The 20515-nt window shown below is 39.3% G+C and overlaps 1 protein-coding gene across 3 annotated transcripts in view; it reads right to left on the bottom strand.

Annotated features, from left to right (window-relative positions):
* The window catches only part of DNAJC6 (DnaJ heat shock protein family (Hsp40) member C6), a 127531-nt gene that overhangs the window by 8731 nt on the left and 98285 nt on the right, over nucleotides 1–20515 (bottom strand). For all 3 annotated transcript variants that reach the window (XM_037024386.2, XM_037024388.2, XM_037024385.2), the window contains exons 6-15: nucleotides 18739–18872; nucleotides 18029–18223; nucleotides 17026–17143; nucleotides 15582–15661; nucleotides 14543–14736; nucleotides 14354–14434; nucleotides 11699–12133; nucleotides 8342–8476; nucleotides 5765–5833; nucleotides 4654–4773 (exon numbers count right to left, since the gene is read on the bottom strand). In XM_037024386.2, the coding sequence (XP_036880281.1) occupies nucleotides 4654–4773; nucleotides 5765–5833; nucleotides 8342–8476; nucleotides 11699–12133; nucleotides 14354–14434; nucleotides 14543–14736; nucleotides 15582–15661; nucleotides 17026–17143; nucleotides 18029–18223; nucleotides 18739–18872 (1561 nt within the window). The remainder of the gene's footprint in view (nucleotides 1–4653; nucleotides 4774–5764; nucleotides 5834–8341; nucleotides 8477–11698; nucleotides 12134–14353; nucleotides 14435–14542; nucleotides 14737–15581; nucleotides 15662–17025; nucleotides 17144–18028; nucleotides 18224–18738; nucleotides 18873–20515) is intronic.

The following is a 20515-nucleotide window of genomic DNA, read 5'->3' as shown; positions in this document are numbered from 1 at the left end:
CCGATTGCACTGCTTCACTGGAGTAAAAACTATCAATTGACAAAAACAAGAATAAAACAAAATACATTCACTCATTAAGGTCTACTTAAATTTCAGTGATCAGATTAATCATTGTTTGTTATAAGTATAAGCATAGTTATTGCCCAAGAATAAACAAAGATGTTTTGAAATTTCATAAACAGGTTTCAGTTTCACACTACTTGCACTTCACTACAGGATAGTAAACACAGCCAACACTCTGACAACTTTGAACATGGCAAAGGATCTTATTCAAGCTTGAAAAATGATATTAGTTTGTGCCAGGAATTTAAGCAGAATCCTGATTCTGTAACCTCCTAACTTTTAAGTTCTCACTGCATACAAGCTGGGCTGTTTCCAAAATGTGAAGACCGGTTGTGACTTGCATTTAAAGAGGTAAAATGGGAAACTGAAATGTGGTGATCTTTCATGTACCAAATTCAAGGTAACAGTGATAATAAAATAACTAACATCAATATAGCTCTTTAGAGTTTACAAAGTATGTTTATGCATGTTACTTCCTTCAGTCTACACAACACTATTAGGAAGTAGGCAGTATTATTGGATCCATTTTAAAGATGAGGTTATCAAGGCCCAGAGAAGTTTAATGTGCCCTTGATCACACAGCTAGTTAATGGAGCTAAAAGTTGACCATAGGTATCCTACCTCCAATGTCACGCTCATTTGATACACCCATAATCCTAATTCTTCCCCAAATCTCTGAGCTTTCAGTACAATTCATCCCTTATTTAGTGTCTCTTCTTTCTATAAATACTTTCCCTCTATTCTGATCTGGGATCCCTCTTTTCTTCCTTCCAGGCAAGTTGAATTGTGGCCATTGGACTTGGAACAATCTGAGATTGAGTCTCAGTTCTATCACTCAGTTATGTGTTTCTTCTTGCATGCATTTATTCATTCATTCCTTCATCAGTATTTGTTGAGTATCTACTATGTACCAGATATGGTGTTGGGTACTAGGAATCCAGCTGAAAACGGTCTATAGAGAATCCTTGCTCTTCTGAAGCTCAGTGAAAAACTTCACCTCCTTGAGCCTCAGTTCCCTCACCTATAAAATCAAAACTACATCTATATTAGAGGTATACCATAAAGACACAATGGTTCTAAGAAAGTGCTTCACAAACCCTGACTTAAGTGAATTAAGAGGCATTGAATACTATAAAGTAAAGCAAGTTCATATGCCTAATACATACTGGTACATCATAAGGGCTCAATAAATGGTAATAGGAAAAGGCAATGACAGAATTCATATTCTGAAGCTTGGCACTGCCCTGCCATCTGTAACTCAGAGCATGAAGCCTCTCTACATGAGCCCAGCCCTCCCGCCAATGGCATGTCAACATACACTTTAGGCTAGGTATTCGTTCTGCACTGGGATTTTATTTTATATCTTAAGGATGCTTACATCTTCTTCTGAATGTATTTATTTGTATGTTTATTATTTTAAAAATTAGTAAACATGGGAAAGCCTAAAAATTAAAGAAAAGCTTCCATATTCCCATAATGCTGTCATTGTTCATTCATTTCTGAAGCACTACTGGGCATCTTTCACGTGCTAAGCTGCAGACACAGTGGTAAAAAGGCAGATGCTGACCCTGCTCTCAAGGGGCTCATCAACATTGTAGAACTTTCTGATGTCTACTCATACAGAATGTTTTCTACCCATGCTCAGCAGTTCTAATTTTTAATGCTACTGAAGCAGAGAACTGACAGAAATACAAAGCAGTAGATAAACCCAGAGGCCACTGCTCTCCTCATTAAAAGCTAAAGTAGTGGTTATCAGTCTTGGTTGTGCAGTGGAATCACCTGGGGAGCTTTTAAAGCTCAACACACTCAAGCCACAGTCAGACCAATTAGATCAGAATATCTATGGCGTTGGTGTTTGTATCAGAATTGTTCAATGTGGAAATACTTTACAGTGAAGAACACACAGTCTTTTGTCTTTTCTGAATTGCAGCTCTGCAATTTGGAAGCTTAATTTTTACTCTCAAGGCAATTGACTAGAAGTAAAAAATCTGGCTTATAGCCCTTGACGGTACCTGTTCACTGTGTAGCTTTTGCAAAATTATTTAATGTTCCTAAGTTATTTGACTTGTAACCTGAAAAACAGGGAAATTTAGGAAACCAGGTTCCTCAGCAATTGTAAGAATTACTTGATTTCAAAAACAACAAAGAACTCGAACTCCTGGTAATTTTGTTGTAGTGATATGGGTGTAGCTACTCTGAAACTATTTTTGTTGTTATATATTGATGTTGTGACCCAAGGCAATGGAACATACACACATGCAATAGGGGAAAGCAAGGAAGAGCCCTTTGGGACTGGATGGAATTACATATATAGACATACCCACTCATCTCCTATCTCTATTTCCTGAAAGGCAGAGCAGTCATACCCACCCCAGTACCAATGAACACACTTAGCACACAGATTTTGTCTTCTTAAATACCATTCCCTTAAAAAAGGAATGAAGATTCCTTGGAGATTGACTGATGCCAGGACTAGAGTGCAAAAATTTCAAGGCAAGCCTGAAATATATTGCTGTACCATAAAGAAAGAAAGTTCCCAAAAAATGATGGAATCAAGTAAAATGACAGCAGCTAGAACAAAGGAGCTTTCACAAACCAAATCTGACTAATGTGAACATTCAAGGAAATAATGACAGTAATGGATGATAACCCACTGAGTCAATAAGGAATCCATTAGTCCATTCTGATGACAGAGAAAGAGACAGATATTCTTCCCTACAGTGAAGTGTCAATTAATATATGTAGAAAGAAGGACAGAATCAGAAAATCACGATTTTGCAAACATCACAACAATAACTGCTTCAGGCAAGAATCATTAATGAGGGTCAAAATCTGTGAATAAAAGCCAGATCGAAAATAGGATACTCTCAAATAGAACTACTTCAAATAGGATAGTCTCAAATTATCTCCTTCATATTGTTCATCAATTACAAAAGCAAAAATTATAACTTTATAATGAAGAAACCTGGCAGACACCAACTTATTTATCCAAGGGATCAATGTTAACATCAAACCCAAACTGAGACTTTCTCAACTGGCCTGTACCTTTGAAACATCAGTTTCATGAAAGACAAAGAAAAGCTGGGGAATAATTTCAGATTAAAGGTATCTAAAAAGACATAGCAGCTAAATATAAAACATCATGTTAGATTTTAAAAAAGAACTTCCTATAGAAGTCAGATGTTCAGAGAGGTCTTCTCTATTCCTTGGTATGTAAAATAACACCCCCAACCATCCGTCACTCACCCTCCCTTCTCTGCCTTACTTTTTTCTATAGCACTTAGCCTGGGGGTGAGGCGGGCAAGCCCCAGAGCCAGACTTCATGGTGCTGAAACCTTGTGACTTGAGCATGTTGCTCTGTGTCCCAGTTTCCTCATCTGCAAAGTAAGAATAACAGCCCTTGCTTTGAAAGCTTCTTGGGAAGATTAAATGAAATGATTTATGTAAAGCTTTTATAACAGTGCCTGGCATATAACAGAGCCCTCAGTAAACATTGCTATTTTTATTATTTGAATTACATTATGTATTTATTCATTTACTGCTTGTTTCCCTTCCTAGAATCTAAGCATTAGGAAGGGAGGAATTTAGTTTTAGTTTTGTTTGTTTGGTTGGTTTTTATTAAACACAGTTAGCTCCTAGAAGGCACTTAGTAAATAGTGTGGGATGAAAAAAATGGATAAAAAAATGAATAGTGAATGAGATTTTATTTGAAGAGAACTTCACCTGATGTTATTTTAAGATTTGAAACTTACATTAAGATACAAAGAAGGAACAGAAAAGGAAAAGGAAAATGAAAGAAGGCCTACCCCACCCTTATTTCACAACTCTGCACAGCTTAGAGGAGGAAGAGAAAAGGAAGAAGGAAAAGTATCAGGAAATGCTAGCCCAATGAACTACTCTTTTAAAAAAATGTTCCTTGGTGAAATAGTTTGAGAACCCTAAAACTGTATCCCTTTTGAGGAGCATCACCATGAACACTGATTCTCAGAAATTTCTGCAGTAAGAAAAGTCCACTGAACCTCATATTTTCAAAATTACCTGCTTGTGGAACATTTACAGTGATTAACATATGATGAAAAACACTTCGGAAATATTATGCAGAGAGTCCATTTTCTATATGGAATTTTATAAACTGACCAGAGAGCACTGTAGTCAAAGGGGAGAAGAGGGGTAACAGCATGAGGATTTCACTGCTAACATCACAGGAAGGCCTGTGTGCAGCTGGTTCCATGAAGCACAAATCTATCTGACCAGCCTCGTCTCTTGGTATTTTGCTACACCTTCATTAGTTTTGCTGCAGTCAAACTCTGTTGTCATGTGCTCCTGGAAGTTCTAACTTTATTCATGCTACTTATCCTAAATTAGGTATTGGAGAACTGGATTAATAGGGGTTAATTCCAATCCAACATTTGATGCCTGTTTCCATTTTAGTAAAGCCAGTCCCAGGTTTTTGTGTATAGCTTAAGAATACACACTCCTTTAGGTCCCAGGTAAGGACAATACCAGCTTATTGTAACACCAAAGACTTAGATCTGAAGCTCTGTAGCCATATGTAAATGTTATTTATATCTTAACCTGCTAAGTTTGTACCTAGTGTCCCGAGGTCCGCAAAAGGATCCAGCGTCTGGGGTTTGTTCTGGTGGGTGGGTGTGCCCTGAGAGGATCCTGTTGGGCTGGTAGCAGCTGACCTGCTTCCCATCCCAAAACCTCCTGAAAAGAAAGAAGATCATTGAAGAGGAATTAGTTGTTCGAGGCTGAATTCTGGAATTCAGAAGTACAGAGCTACTGCTCCTTGTCTCCAACAAATTTGCAGGTATGTTAGAATTTGCTAGAACTTGTTTCTCTGACTTAAGTGAATAGTGGCCTGGAGCAGGGACAGTGAACAGAGAAGGCACCTGTCATTTCCTGGCCACTCCTGTGAACATCCAGTGTTTACGTCTCATGTCATCTGACTTCATTCTTTCCTATGGGATTTGGGGTCAGGCCTGGATCTGAATTCTGGCTCTGCCACTTCTAGCTGAGTGACTTTAGCATGTTGCTTAATTTCTCTGAGATTCAACATTTTCTCATTGGTTAAATAAGCATCTGCTTCAGAAAGCTGGTGTAAGAGCATATGAAATGTGTGTGTGTGTGTGCATATGTGTGTGTATAACTTGCCCAGCACTGGAAACTCAATCACACAAGATGGATCTCAAGAAATACCAAATTAGCCATGACAGAGAAGGCTTATTTACTACAGACAAATTGAGCCCTAAAGTAACTCCTTTGTGAAGAAAGAAGACTATTCAGATTATTCAGAATTTATGCTAGGCCAGAAAATTTCATATATGTCATTTCAGTTAAACTTATACAACTGTGTGGAACAAAATTATGAACCCTGTTTTATAAATAAGAAAATTGACATGCAGACTTATAAAAATCCAAGGGCTTCTAAGTGATTAAGTTAAACATATTCCCAGATTTGTCTAATTCTATAGTGAAGACGGATATTCAGCAAATGAGACTTAACAAAGTTAAATAACATGTAACACATAGCACTATCATGCCATCAAGGGCAATGTGGAAAGTTCTGCCAGAATGTGTCTTGAGGAAATTACATAGGTGGGCTATGATACTCTGTAAGTACTCACTTCAACTTGGGTGAAGGATTATACTTTAGCAATTGGTTAAATGTGCACAAAAATAACCTGTTGACCTTTACCTGGTTTAGCATGCCAGTCCCAACCTCCCGAAACATCTGGCTGAATATTCACAGCAGGTGTGCTAGAAGCTGCAAATGGAAAGAAGAAAAAAAATTAGGACAGGATCATTCAGAACCCACTTTTCTGAGTTCACACAGAAAAATGCTATCCTTTCCATAAGACCTGCATGACCTGCCAAGGTTCCAAGTGAGTCTCTGCACTCTCCCCACAATGGGCAACATTGACATTTTGTGCCTTCATTTGGGGTTACTCTCATGAGGATTGGTAGAAGCCATACACTGTATCTGTTCCTTTTTCTCACCTTTATTTTATCTCACATCCACACTTGGAATTATAACTGTGCATATGTCTGTCTCTATTACATGGGGCAAGAATTATCTGCCCCATCTTTCTTTGTGTCCCACAGTGTAAGGCAATAAGAAAAGGTGAAAAAAAACTTAGACTCAATTTGCCTAAAGTTGACATTAACATGTGTACAAGAGGCATGGTCAACTTAGACCATGTTTTGTTTTTCTAAATTTTCTCCTGTGACATGAATTGAGAATCATGAGTCAATTAAAATACATACTGAGCACTGATTGTACACCATCCACAATGCTGTGGTCAGAGATGGGTCTGTTGTTAATCAAAACAAACTCACTATGGCTTTAAAATAGATCATTCTGGTCCCTCTCAAAGTTCTAAATGTGGAATTTAAAAGAAATGTTCAGCTACAGATAAACAGTGAAATAGGTGAAGGGGACAGAGAGGGACACACTTGCAGTTATAAAATAAACAAGTCACAGGAATGAAAAGTACAGTATAAAGAATATTGCCTATAATATTGTAATAACTTGTATGGTGACAGAGGGTAACTACACTTCTTGGGGTGAACATTTCACAATGTATATCATTGTTGAATCACTATGTTGTATACCTGCAATCAATAAACTACTGTAAATAAACTATACTTCAATAAAAACTTTTAAGTGAAAAAAAAAGAAAGAAAGAAACAGCATGCCATGAGAAAGAATTTCTTTCCAAGGCACCTCTAGGTTCTTTGCAGGAGCAAAGAGGCCAGTATGGCTGGAATGGAGAGAGCAAGAGGGAGACAATAGGAAATGAGGTCACAGCACTGGGATGCTAGAGCACCCAGGACCTACATAGGTCATTCCAGGATTTTGGCTTCCACACCAAGTGAGATAGAGAGCCATTTTGAGCACAGCCATGACATGACTTACCTTTTAAGTCAGTGAGCAAAAACAACAGCTTTAACCTATATCCCTGCACCTTTCCTCCCAGGGTAACCAATTTGCAGTCAGGATATTCTCTTAAGGGCACACTACTCAAAGGTGAAAGATGAACTTCATGGATATGGTCCTGTGGATCCACTTCAAACGATTTGAGATTTAAGACCAATGGGAAATCACCCATCAAAGTTACTCCTGGACTGATTTCTCATTTTTAGTCAATGTCTCACTAATTTTAGTCAACAGTTTGACCAATGCTGCACAGTTCATCATCCTTTTGCATTTGCAGGGCTTCCATGAAGTCAAGTTGATAACTGGCTCGCATTCTCCAGTGCTCAAGTGCCTTCAAAAATACATGTGCTCTAGGTTGAGGCCAGTGATGTTCAACACCTCCTACATCAGGATCGAGCTGCAGTTCTCTAGCCCAAAGCCATTCGTCCTTCACTGAAGAGCTCCAGTTTTAGTCAGTGTTACCTAAGTGATACCCTTTTGCACTTAGAAATGTATATGTACATTTCTTTCCACACAACCTAAGTCTCTAACATAGAAAAATAATGGAGCCACATACATAATTTTAAATTTTCTAGAAGTCACACTAAAAAAAATTAAAAGACCCTGGTGAAATTAATTTTAATAATATATTTTATTTAACTGAATATATTCAAAATACTATCTGGATAAATGATCAATATAAATAATATTAATAAAATATTTTATATTGTGCTGAGTTTTAAAATCTGGTATGTATTTTATACTTAGAGTATGTTTCAAATCAGACTAGCCATATTTCAAGTGCTCTAAAGCTACATGTGGCTAATGGCCTTGTATTAGAATAGCTCTACTACATCAGGGTATTGTCTTTTAAACTTTGTTCTGTGGAATACTAATTTTGTGGAATGCTCATATCACATTTTATTAACTTCAGACTCACATTTTTCTACATTTCAAAGATTTCTCCAACTAGGATCCATCTCCTAAACAACTAAAAATTGCAGTGCTTATTTTTCTTTCTCATCAGTACATTAAATAAAGATACATCCTACAATCAGTGATGCCTTATAAATCTGTGTATGCATCTGTAATGCAAAAAGGAATTCCACAGTAAAATAAGTTTTAGGCAAATAAATAAGCTGAGTAAAACAAAGTTATTCAGGCTTGTTTACTGTAAGACATCCCAAGGCTTTTAATATGGAAATAGGAATTGTTAATTTCCAAAAGAGAGAAGTATTATGTAGCTTTGCCAACATAACAAAACAAACACCCACAGGATGCTTTTACATCTAAGTACCAACTGAAATCTTGTGGAAGACTATGTTCCACTGAACACAATATAAAATACTTCCTTACCATGCACTGTAGGTGAAGGACTCCTAGTAGGCTGAAGAAAGGGGTCACTTGAAGCACTGGATGTGTTCAGAAAAGAACCCAGCAAATCTTGACCCGATGGTTTAGAAGATGCTCCAAATGGATCAAAGGGGGCACCTAGGAAACAAAAGGAAAAATGTATTCTTTGTCCTAGGAGTTCATTAATTCAGTAAGTATTGAAGAGCTGCCCTCATTGCCAGGCCCTAGGCCAAATGCGTGAAAAATGGAGTTGAAGCCTGCCTCCCTGGCTCCTCCGCAGACCCATACTATTCTTACAACTTCCTCCAGGGCCAACAATGGATCCCAAGGATTTCTGACCACACATGAATAATCTCCTCTTTGTGGACAAAGGAGGACACTGGATTTATTTAGTGGATGAGCCATAAATACTATAAATGAGGACTCGCTGGGCCTTTGGGCATCTTAAGAACATGAAATGTCAGCCAAGCTTACAGACTAGCAGAGAAGACAAGGTCAACACAGATGAATCAATGAGTGGCAAACCCTTGGCTGGGCCATAGATGACACTCAGTGAATGAATTGTGCTCACACTGAATGAATTAGTGGACAAATACCAGGCATGGTGTGGGGGGTGGGGGTCTGCTATTAAGGGGCTCTGCTTAAATTTTGTTTTGTGTTTTTAGCAGTTTCTGGGTCACTTGAAAATTAAAAAGAGAGGAAAATGAATGTGACAGAAACTGAACTCTCATCATGTCTCTGTCGCAGGGAACTCAAATGTTGTTTCCAAAATACTACCTCTTAACAACTTGCTAGAAACTAGGTGCAGATTCGGTGAAATGAGGAAAAGTTGTCAAGGAACCAACACTAGAATAAAGTGGGCAGCTGAGGTTTCCAGCAACAAGGCAACAACATTGACACTGTATCACTTTTAATGGTTTCCATCCCCTTTCATAAAAAATATCTGAACTGATCTTCAACCTCTCCCTGCAGACAGAAGTGGTATTATCTTCACCCTATAGACAATGAAACTGAGGTTCAGAAAGCCAAGTTTCTTGCAAAATATCCAGTGATAGGGCTGAAACTCATGCTCAAGTCTTCTTACTCTAAATTCCAGGAGTTTCCCAAAGGCACCATCTCACATTCCTCACAGGCATGAAACGTATATGATGAAAACCATACAGAGCTGCATGCATATAACTGGCCTTTAATTTCTCATTATTGGGCCAGGAACAAAATTCCTTTTAGCTCCCTAGACTGAGATGTCACTTCCTAATCTGTAAGTATCAAGCTAATGGGCCAACTGCTTCCTAGAATGATTGACCTACTCTAGGAATTGACCTAGAATCAAACAAGTTAATGAGAAAATCCCACTCTCAAATCCAGGTTGGTTATGTGTTTTACCGTGTGTTCAGCTAAGACATCACTGACCCACAGTGCTCTCCTATCATCTGTTGGCAGCAGACTAGCCAGTGTAGCAGCAATGATACCAGCTACGTCAGGCACTCTGTTCCGTGATGTACACCCCCCACCTCATTTAATACTCACAAAACTTTATTCCTTCTATGAAATGAGAATACTGAGAATTATAGAGTAACTATAAGGGTTAATCCCTCTGTTACATCTAAGTTTGAAGCCCACCAGTGGAGGATGCTAAAATCTCTTATTACTTGGTACACTTTTAATATCAACTTATGTTAAATTAGAGGCATTCTCAAATAACTAAAAGTGAATTTCCCAACACCACAAGAGCTCAAAATTTAGTTTTTACAACAATGTTGATAGATAAGTATTGTCCCCACTTTACAAAGAAGGTTAAGATTTTTAAATAAGGCTACACAGATAGTTGAGTGTCAGTCTGGGATTCAAGTCCAGGCCTTTAACTCTGGACTCAGTGTTCTTGAAGGACACTTCCTCTTGAAGGACAGAATACAAGTTCTAGATCTAGATTTGCCACTAATCAGCTGTATGTCCTTGGACAAGTCAATCAATATATCTAGGCTCAATTTCATTTATAACCTAAGGTACTGGTTTAACTAATATTTCAAAGGCCCCTCTGGCTCTGAAACTGGAACATAACTGTGTAGGATTATAATGAATTAAATCACTGAAGGTCACACAGGTATATGTTCTTAAAACATGACTGAGTACTATGCTTTCTTAGATCTTGGGGATTTTTTTTTCCAGACAGAGCTTTCATTTACTTTGGTGAGTATGAACTGGATGGAAGGAAGTGAAGTATGGGGGAGATAGTCTGGGATTCAGGGTCCCTGGGTCTACACCCTGACTCTATCAATAACTAATCTAGGAGCTTGAGCCTCAGGACCTACATTCTATGATTCTGAGACTGACTCTTATGAAGAATGCCTCAGTGTCCCTTTACAGTTACTCTATAACTCTCAGCTGGGAAACTATAAATCAAGACCAGCCCAAAGCCTTCTGCAAACTAGAGGATGAGCTTGGGAAAGAAAGTTCTCACAGGTTACCACATGCCTGAAGAGGTATTTCTCTTTACTCTTCCTAATTGATGTCATCTTGGTTAATAGTGACATGAAGAATGGGCAGTTGGTTCTTCAAAAGCTGTAAGTGACCTGTGCTTATCCAGCAACACTGTCTTGCAAATGTCAAAAAATTGTCAATGATCTGTCATATGAAAAGGTTGGGTCTGTGCAATGAGCAGAGTGAAGCTGAGTTGCGTGGGGCTTAAACTCCTTCCCTGGCACCAGCCCCTCTGCTTCAGTCAGCAGTGCTGCTGGCCTGAGTCCCTTAAATATATCCTGAGGCAACCAAGAACTTCTCTGCACAGCCAACGGGCATTCAGAAAATTACAATTACAGGAGGGCATTACAGGAAAACTGAGGGAAAGCTCTCAAATCAAATGGCCTGGTTTGGGACACTGGCCCCATCAAGTACTAGCTGTATAAACATATGCTACTAATTTGATCCTAAGTCTTCATTTCCTCAGTTAAAAAATAGGGATAATAACTGCACCTATTTTCTGGGTTTTTATAATAATTGAATTCATATTTAGTGTTACATTCCATGCTTAGCAAATTGTAAGGACCTCACAAATATTAGCTATTTTTATTAATCAAAATTAATCAGTCTATGTATCTATGCAAAAGTACCTGAAGCTTAGGACTGAACCTCTGAAAAAAAAAATAAAGGTGAAGAGTTCAAATATTCACTCTCAGACTGTCCTACCAAAATGGACAAAATTTCTATTTCCTCATGTTCCCCATTTAAAGGAAGATATATAGACCTCTAAGGAACTTTCAGGAGAGCAGAAAAGTCTAGCATATTAGGACAGTTCAGTTCTACCCGGTTAGCCCAAATGTTATAATTCAAAACAGAGGTACAGAGCCACACAGAGAAAATTACCTTCCCCCACTTTCAGGGTTGGAGACGCAGAGGAGGAGGTGGCAGGCCGACGTGGTGTGGACTGGGCAGACGCAGGTCCACTTGGCTGAAACACATCTTCCATCCCTGACTGACCAGCCGGGGCAGGGCCAGCCGCACCTCCAACCCCAAACAGGTCACTCAGCAGTTCGGAATTGGTGGGAGGAGCCACTGGAGGTGAGAACTTCTTACTCACTGCGGACCCTTCCAGGCCGAGAAGGTCTGCCTCCTCGGGGGGTGCAGAGGCAGCTGGCTCCTGCTGCTTTTTGCTGGGCCTCTTGGCTCCATGATGTCTGTCACCATTGGCATTGCCGTGTGGACTGGAAAGGGCCAGCAGTTCATCGTCTGACTGCTCACTTTCCTGATACACTAGGGCAGCGTGATCTTCCTCACAGAATGATTTCTCTGATTTCTGATCTGGGAAGGGCCAGTATGCCAATAAACAGTGAGTTACTGGCTATAGCTTTTTTGGGTTTTGTTACAGTGTTATGTACATAATGCCCAAAAGAGAGAAGGAACAACCCTGAGCAAACAATGCTTGAGACCCGTGCTAATGGAAAACTTGAAGCATTTCACATTACATTTAATCACCATTTGCAGAGCACCTGAGAGGTAGCACAGCATAGTGGTGCAGACAGGGACTCTGGAACCAGCCAGCCTGGTTTGAATCCCAGCTCCACCTACTGGGTCTGTGACACTGAGAACGTTACTTCCTGTTTTTATGCCTTGGTTCTGTCCTCCACAAAATGGGGGTATTGAATAAATAATACCTAACTCACATGTCTGCTGTGAGACTTATACGAGATGATACACAGAAAGTATTCATATTGATGGTAAGTATGTAAATGGTTAAGATTATTATCTTCCAGGTGCTATGCAAGGAGCTTTGAAAAAAAAATACATTATTCCCTATTCCTTTGCTGTCTCCTCTCACTGTCTTTTACCTCTTCATGTGGCTTGCAACCAAGAGCAAGGCCTTTCTTCCACAGCCCAGAACAGAAGTGAACCATACACTTAATAAGTGAATAGAGGGAATGGATCAGCTTAGGATGGGCCTTACCCTTACATCAACTGAAAAAAGATACTTTCAGTACAAAATGGCCAGCAAGAAAGAGGTCTTTTCTGGGGAAGGAATGGAGAAGCTTGGAAATGGACCTTTTTGAGACAGATCCTTCTATGAAGCTTTGTTACTTAGTGTCAGGTAGACCCACATTCCAAATCAAGAGCAGATCCACGTCCCTTATCTCTAGTTCTAAAGTACAAAAAGCTATGAAAATGGAAATGTTTCCCTAAGTTTGGTGCAAACCCAGATGCCAGAAAAATCTGACCAGAACTGATGTGAAAGTATTTATAGTCTTCATTTATCTTACTCTAGGTTGTTATTTATATGTCTCACTGCAGAAACATTAATATACTTGATTACAAGTTGTCTGAGACACTACTGGGGATGCTCAGTAATATGCAGTTTATGTACCATATCACCTTTCTAAAATCCAAAATATTCTGCAATTCTAAACACATCTGATTCTATGAGGTTAAGATAAGAGATTGTGTATTTGTCCTAAAACTTATAACAGGAATGATTACTAAACAATGATAACTACAGTGGCAGAGGAGAGGTAAAAGTGAAGTTTTATTAGACACCCTTATGTGAAGAGGGTAAGATATAGGAGAAACCAAAGGAGGATTGAGAAATCTACCTGCTCTCTAGACTTCATGTTTACTTTTATGTAACTTTTTATGTTATTGACTCTATCCCTCAACAGAAAATTCTGAAAGAAAACCTTTCAATTCAAAGGAATTTTATGAACAATTTTTTCATCAAACAGAAAACTCTGTGCAGGCAGTGGAAATATTCTTAAGTTGACACAGCAGAAAAAGGTCAATCAAGAGAGCTGTAAGCAGACCATCGCCAAAACCATTTTCCTACCCTTCTTAGAGAAAGTCCTTACTATTCAATTCTACATTGACCCATACAGTTAACCCCAGCAAACACTAAATCAAGATGGCAAAAGGGTATCAATTAGAATGTCAAATGCCAATGTATTGATAGCAACGATCTAAAGTGTTATGTTGGGAAGATATCTCCAGGTTTGGCTGAAAAGTATACTGTAATCAAGCCTTATTTTTGCCATGGTTGTTAAGCAAGTAGCAGAGACATATATGCAAAGTGTTTGCCTTTTCTCTGCACCAAAGGAAGCTCAGATCTGCCCTGTAGTGGTGAGAACCCTCTGGAAGAAATGCCAGATTTTATAATTTTGGAATAGTTAGTTCATGACAGTGGCTAGTCCTTTGTTAATTTGCATGTCATCAGTGTAAAGGGAGATCGTAGAAAATACCATGTTTACTCATAAATCCAGGAAAGATGTGATCTAAAATGCAGCAAAGAGAGAAAAGGTAGAATTCAGCACACAAAAAAATGGCCTTCTTCATCTGTTTAAGAGTATACCAGGAGCTCAAAGTAGGGAAGTAATTTCAAATTCCCAATTTGAAAAGGGAATGAGACAGGAGGGTAAGAAATAAGAAGAATCGGATAACTTCTTTATTTTAGACTGCTTCAAGGACTAGCAATCTTTGGAGAAGAACCGTGTAGCTTAGTCACCTAACTATGTAACTTAAAAGAATGGTGGGAAGTACCTTGCCAACAGAGAGAGGAAAAGAAGCCACCTTGCCCAAAATGCCTGGGGTTGTCTGGAGGGATATCGATCGGAGCCTGTCCTGCAAGACAAAAAGCCACACAGTATCAATGACACACAGGAAATAATTCAATGTGATAAAAAAAACAGAGATTTTGTCCTAAAAACACAACCTCCGGGTGACTCATACCTCCTAAAACCAGAGTATCTTGATGCTCCTGGTGAGAAGAGAAGAGGATGCTGGGATTGACATCTTTTGTGCAGTAATGTTCCCATGGTGGAGTTAAGTCTATCACTTTGTCATGGGGCTGTAGTTCTATATCCAGAGTCACCTGGAATAGCTGGGGATATTTTTCTGGTACATCACATGCATCTAACTCAGGCCTAAGTAGGGATTTAAAAGAATAAGATCAGTGAAAAACAATGGAATCAGATGATATTCAGTACAGAAACTTCTGTAGGTTAAATCTGAGGCTCGTTTTCCCAGGAAAAATCAATTACTAACTAGGTAAGTTGCTTTAATGTTCTGAGCCTCAGTTTCCTCATCTAGAGAAAAGAGGAGAATAATGTGGATGAATCTGAAAGAATCTGGATACTGCTACACATGAAAGCATTCTAGAAAGCAGGGCTGCTCCATCCAGCTGGTGTGCACCGGCAGGGCCAAACCAGTTGCTAAAATAGTGAAACAGGCTCTCAGCTGCCCCCCTGAGCTCTTGAGTATATCCCCCCCTACCCTGACCCCAGCAATTCCCACCCATTATCCCAGCTTCAGCCACCACTCTGAGCTCCCTAGACTACACTATAATAAAGCAACTGAGGGTCCATATCTGGTGCAGAGGGGCCCCAGGGCCCTGCTTTAGTGCTGTGGACTGGGGTCCATCTGAAGCATCATTGCTCCTATCATGTTACCGATTAAACTACCATCTCTGTTGAAAAACACAAAGGGACACCAGATGCAAAGGATCACAGTATTGAAATTTTGTTCCTTCTTGTTCACTCACATGGAAGTTTAGACCTTTCTATTTGAAGTCTTTGATCTATTTGTATTCTGTGTTCAAGACAAATCATACCCAACCACAAGCTGTAAAATACAGCCAGTCTCTCAGTGTGGCTAAGCTACGCTCCACCATCCTGCAGCACTGAACAGGGATGCTGCAGCCCTTGCACTTGGCCCCCAGCATTTCGCAGCTGCTGGGAATGAAGAGGGTTTTGACCCAAGCAGCACTCACTTGGTGAACTTTAAAACTGTTGTTTCCAGTGGTATGAATCCAGTATGAAACTGAAGCTGGAATATCTGAGTGTTGGTCACCTAAAAATACATGAGAAAAGCACATTACAATTTGTCAGTGAGAAGAGAATTAGATCAAAAGATTATATTTGGGGCAGCCATGTACCTTCAACTGTTTCTACTTCTGAATCTTTGTTTTTACTATGAGTATTAAACAACCTCCCCCTTCGGAACCAGCTCAATGTCCTCTTTAGCCTTTCCCCTCCATGAACTCTGTTTTGGCAAGCCATTTCCTCTTCTGACGGTGTCCCATGTTCTTGCACACTGCCATACTCTGACTCATTCCATTCGTTCTATTGAGAATGCCCCTGCTCCAACCTGGTAAGCTCATCCTTAAGGCCCACCTAGGAAGGTCATTATCCTCTCTGTAGCCTCTTTGGGCCACCTCTGTCTAAAACAAACCACTCTCATTACACCATCTCACCCTGCCTCTACTATGGCAGCAGATAACTGCACATGTGTGAATTTCCCCTGCTAGGCTGAGCTCCTTAGAGGCAGAGGCACAGGCCTATTCTTGTCAATCCAAAACCCGTAGGCAGTGACTAGCACAGTACATGCACTTAGCAAATACTGGATGAATTAAAATACAATTACTTATAACATTATTTGTAATATCCAAAAATGGCAATAACTCAAATGTCCACCAACTGAAGAAGAGATTAATAGAAGGTGGTATAGTCATATGCTAGGATATTATTTGGCTGGATAAAGGAATGAGCTACTGATACATGGTACAAGATGGATGAACCTCAAAAATATGCTAAGCCAGTCACAAAAGACCACATAATGCATGATTCTGTTTATATGAAACGTCCAAAATAGGTAAATCTACAGAGACAGAAAGTAGAGTGGTTGCCTAACAGATGGAGGAGTGGAATGGACAGTGGCTACTAATAGGTATATGGTTTCTTCTGGGGTTGATGAAAATGAAAAAGTGTTGCACAACCTTTAGAAAATATTAAAAACAATTGCACTATATACTTTAACAGGGTTAATTTTATGCTGTGTGAATTTTGTCACAGTATAAAACTGAAAAAATATAATTACTTAATCCCACATCCTCATTAGAAACAGCCCCACACACGGATTCACATGGGAAACTATAAAAAAGGTACAAGCTTCTAAAGAGCTAGGAGTTCTAGGACTGCCATCTTCAGGCAGTCATCATACCAAGGACCTGGGGTAAGTCACAACCTCTCTGAGTCTCTGTGAATGTCTCTGAATCTCCCTGTAAAATGAGGGAGACAGTCATAAGTAAACTTAAAGGCTCTTTCTAATTCTAAAACTATAAGATACTCAAGCCCAAAGTGATGTAGAGAAAAGACTCTGAAATACTTCTATTAAAGACTCAGGAACTCATGTGATGATTCTTCCTGAAACCATACCTTAGACTGTAGCCTGCTCCCAATGGTTGACCTCAAGTGATACATGGAAACGACCACATCTCCTTGTACAGTGATGCTCAAGGGAATGAAGATTTTTCCATCTTGGACACGGTATTCTCTTTAAACAGAGACAAAAGTATACACTGAAAGAGAGTCCAGTCTGATTTAATCACATAGGTATAGTCCTCTGTGGCTCTGGTCAAGGGAGCTGTTTGCCCAGGCCTAGACCCAGGAACCATTTCCTACCCTGAGCAAAGGCAATTGCAGCCAAGGGCAACTGGGTGCAAACTGGTTCTGTCATGGGATGGTGCTGGTCTGACACCAGGCTCTCTCCCCACCCCTCCCATCTGGATTTCCAGATAAATCAAATGCTCATCCCTACTTTGTAGGTCTCGTTTTCCTCAAATACACACAACCTTGATGTACCTGCCTTTCCCTAACTTTAAATTAATAGCAAAAGCAGAAACAAGGGAACAAAAAAGTCCAACCAAGATCAGTACAGAAACTGCAATGCCATGCTCTGTAACGGTCTGGGTACGAATCCCTAATTTCAACCTATTGCAAACTAATTTCATTTTATGTTACCATCCACTCTCTTCTTTCCATACCCTCTACCACCTTCCACTGGCACCTGATTTTTATTGTTATTGTGGATTCTATACCATCTTTAATTATATCATCATTTACCTAGTTGTTCACCTAGAAACTTCATTCATCCCTGATTCTTCCATTATCCTCACTGAATGTCAGTCCTCTGTCTCTCACCACTGTCTTACCTGTCATTATAGCTAATGTTAATCCCTTACTTTGTATCACTGTTTGAAAGAGGGCTATGACATCCCTTGACTTAGGTGTACTTTTCTATGGTTTCTACCTACGCTGAAAAAAAATTTTTATATCAGCCATTTCACAATGATGTAGTCCTCACAGGAAGAATATGATCCAACTTTCACAAGAATTTAGCAGTTTACAAGAAGAAGTTAAGGAAAGTATCATGACTTACTTCATTCGTTCAAAATCTGCACAGGTTGTATATATCTTGGTTTCTCCAATCAGTACATCACAGTAAGGACGACATCCATTTCTCTGTTTGTTAAAAAAAGGAACTGGACTGACAGTGATCGACTTAATCGTGAGTGGCTTGAAATGAGGACGGTAGGGTTTGTCTGCTAGGAGGTCACACATATAGCCCAGGTATCTAAACAGAAGATTGGCATTCTGTGGGTGCCGCTACACCAGACAATGAGGCAATCAATCTTTGCTATGAAGTTTCTTCTCAGAAATGATTAATGTACAACAAAAACTTACTGTGCTAATTTTTTAAACATTAACTAGCAAAAGAGAATGCACCCAATATATATATGAAAGTTTTATCTAGTGATACTGCTGTACTCCCCCCAGGAAACTAACAGAGGATATTTATTAAGTGAGAAAGCTTATGGGAACTATATACTAGCTCAGTATTTTACCTCTTTTACTATCTGATTTAGCAGATTAACTTTATCAATTAAAGACTGGTTTTAGAAAAACTTTTGGATTTATTATCAGAAGCACATTTAATCCAGAAGAAATAAGAAGAGGCAATTTAAATAAGAGAAAGGAAGAAACTATGACTAAGAGGAAGATAAGCCAATTACCTAAAGGGCTTTTTTTTTAAGTACATGATACCAATTAGACCACATCTGTGCCTACCCCACGTCTAGCTTACTTTACCTCCTGTGGGATGGCGAAAGTCCAATGCCTGGTCGCTTTGCATATAACAACCGGACAGCGGGGCCAGGAGTAGAGTAGAGATTACAGAAAATGAACATAGCACCAACCAGAATTGACGATGCTGCCCGTCCATCCTGCCAAAGAAAATGCTTGTCATAAACATGGTCTGATCAACCACTCACCACTGAGAATGGCTTTACTTGCAATTAAGAGTGTGGACGTGCGGAGGAAAGAAATCCTCTCAACCAGGGGTAGCTTTCAGTTCAAAATTGTTCACTTGAAAACTCAAATCTGTCCCAGCTATATAAGTCACAAAGTCCAAGGAAAGGCTTATTCTTAGGATAAAATTGACTCTCTAATAACCTAAGAAACTCTGCAATATAAATGTGATTTGCATGTATTTACTGAAAAATATTCTTCAAAGTAAATTTGGACTTGTAGGATCAAAATAATTGAGGTCTCTTGGTTTAAGCCCAGAGATAAAGAGTTCAAAAATTAGGTAAATACTGCTTTTTAGAATGTGCTATGTGCATATTTCACCCAAAATATGTTCCTAGATTCATATAAAATAAAGAAGCTTCACTTGATTCAACCACATTCAATGGAGGAATATTTGCAATAGCATTCCTGACAGATGGTGACCCAGACTCTCCCTGAATACTTTTAAGTGACAGCAGCTCACTCCCCGTGATGGAGCCCAGTCCAGTTTGCAAGGATACTAAGTAGATCGAGTTGATGTCTCTTCCTCTCAATGGACTTCATTCTTCCTTCTGTCAGGCCAAAAAATAAACCTACTCCTTTCTCCCTGGGACAGCCCTTCACAGACCTGAAATACCCTCCCTTCCATCAGCTCTTCTATTTTCCTGGTTAAAAACACACCCAATCTGTGATGGTTAAGTTTATGTCAACTTGACTGGGCTAAGGGATGTTCAGATAGCTGATAAAACATTATTTCTAGGTGTATGTGCGAGGGTGTTTCCAGAAGAGATCAGCATTGGAGTCAGTAGACTGAGTAAAAAATGACCCATTCTCACCAGTGTGAATGGGCATCAGCCAATCTGTTGAAGGCCTGAATAGAAGAAAAAGGCTAAGGAAGGGCCCAAATCTCTAGCTTCTTGAGCTGGGATGTCCGTCTTCTATCCTGAGACATCAGAGCTCCTGGTTCTCAGGCCTTTGGACTCAGACTGAATTATGTCACCATATTTCCTGGTTCTCCAGCTTGCAGACTGTTAAGTTATGGGACCTCTTGGTCTCCATAACTGTGTGAGCCAATTCCTATAGTAAAGCACTCTCTTTCTCTCTCCTTCTTTCTCTCTGTCTCTCCCTCTCTCCTATTGGTTCTGTTTCTCTAAAGAACCCTAATACATAATCCCTTTGTTTCTTTCTCATCTGATATTCCATTTTGAGAGATTTCCTCTGAACAGTCTCCAGTTTTAAAACAACAACCTTAAATGTGCTACCCAGATGTGAAATGCAAGAGAGGAGATGCATTCTGACCCAACTAGAGAGGAAATACCATCTTAGTGTGGACACTATGCTTTTATTAATATAATCCCAGGCTAAACTAGTTTAAATTCAAGCTAAGTCACACCATAAGCTCTTACTGATTTTTCTATCCACGAAAATCCTAGTTCTTTTTCAGATGATGTGTTAAGCTAATGAACAAATATACTCAAACTTTTAAAACCAGAACTCAGGATTTTATATTTATCCTGTGTTTATTTCACATTGTTAGTTTCTGTTTAAATAGCCAAACTGTAAAAAGTTTTAAAATACA

The sequence above is a fragment of the Manis javanica genome, chromosome 4 (assembly GCF_040802235.1).
Source record: "Manis javanica isolate MJ-LG chromosome 4, MJ_LKY, whole genome shotgun sequence".
Taxonomy (NCBI): domain Eukaryota; kingdom Metazoa; phylum Chordata; class Mammalia; order Pholidota; family Manidae; genus Manis; species Manis javanica.
Note: the sequence above shows the minus strand (reverse complement) of the source record. Positions and strands in the feature narration are given on the sequence as shown.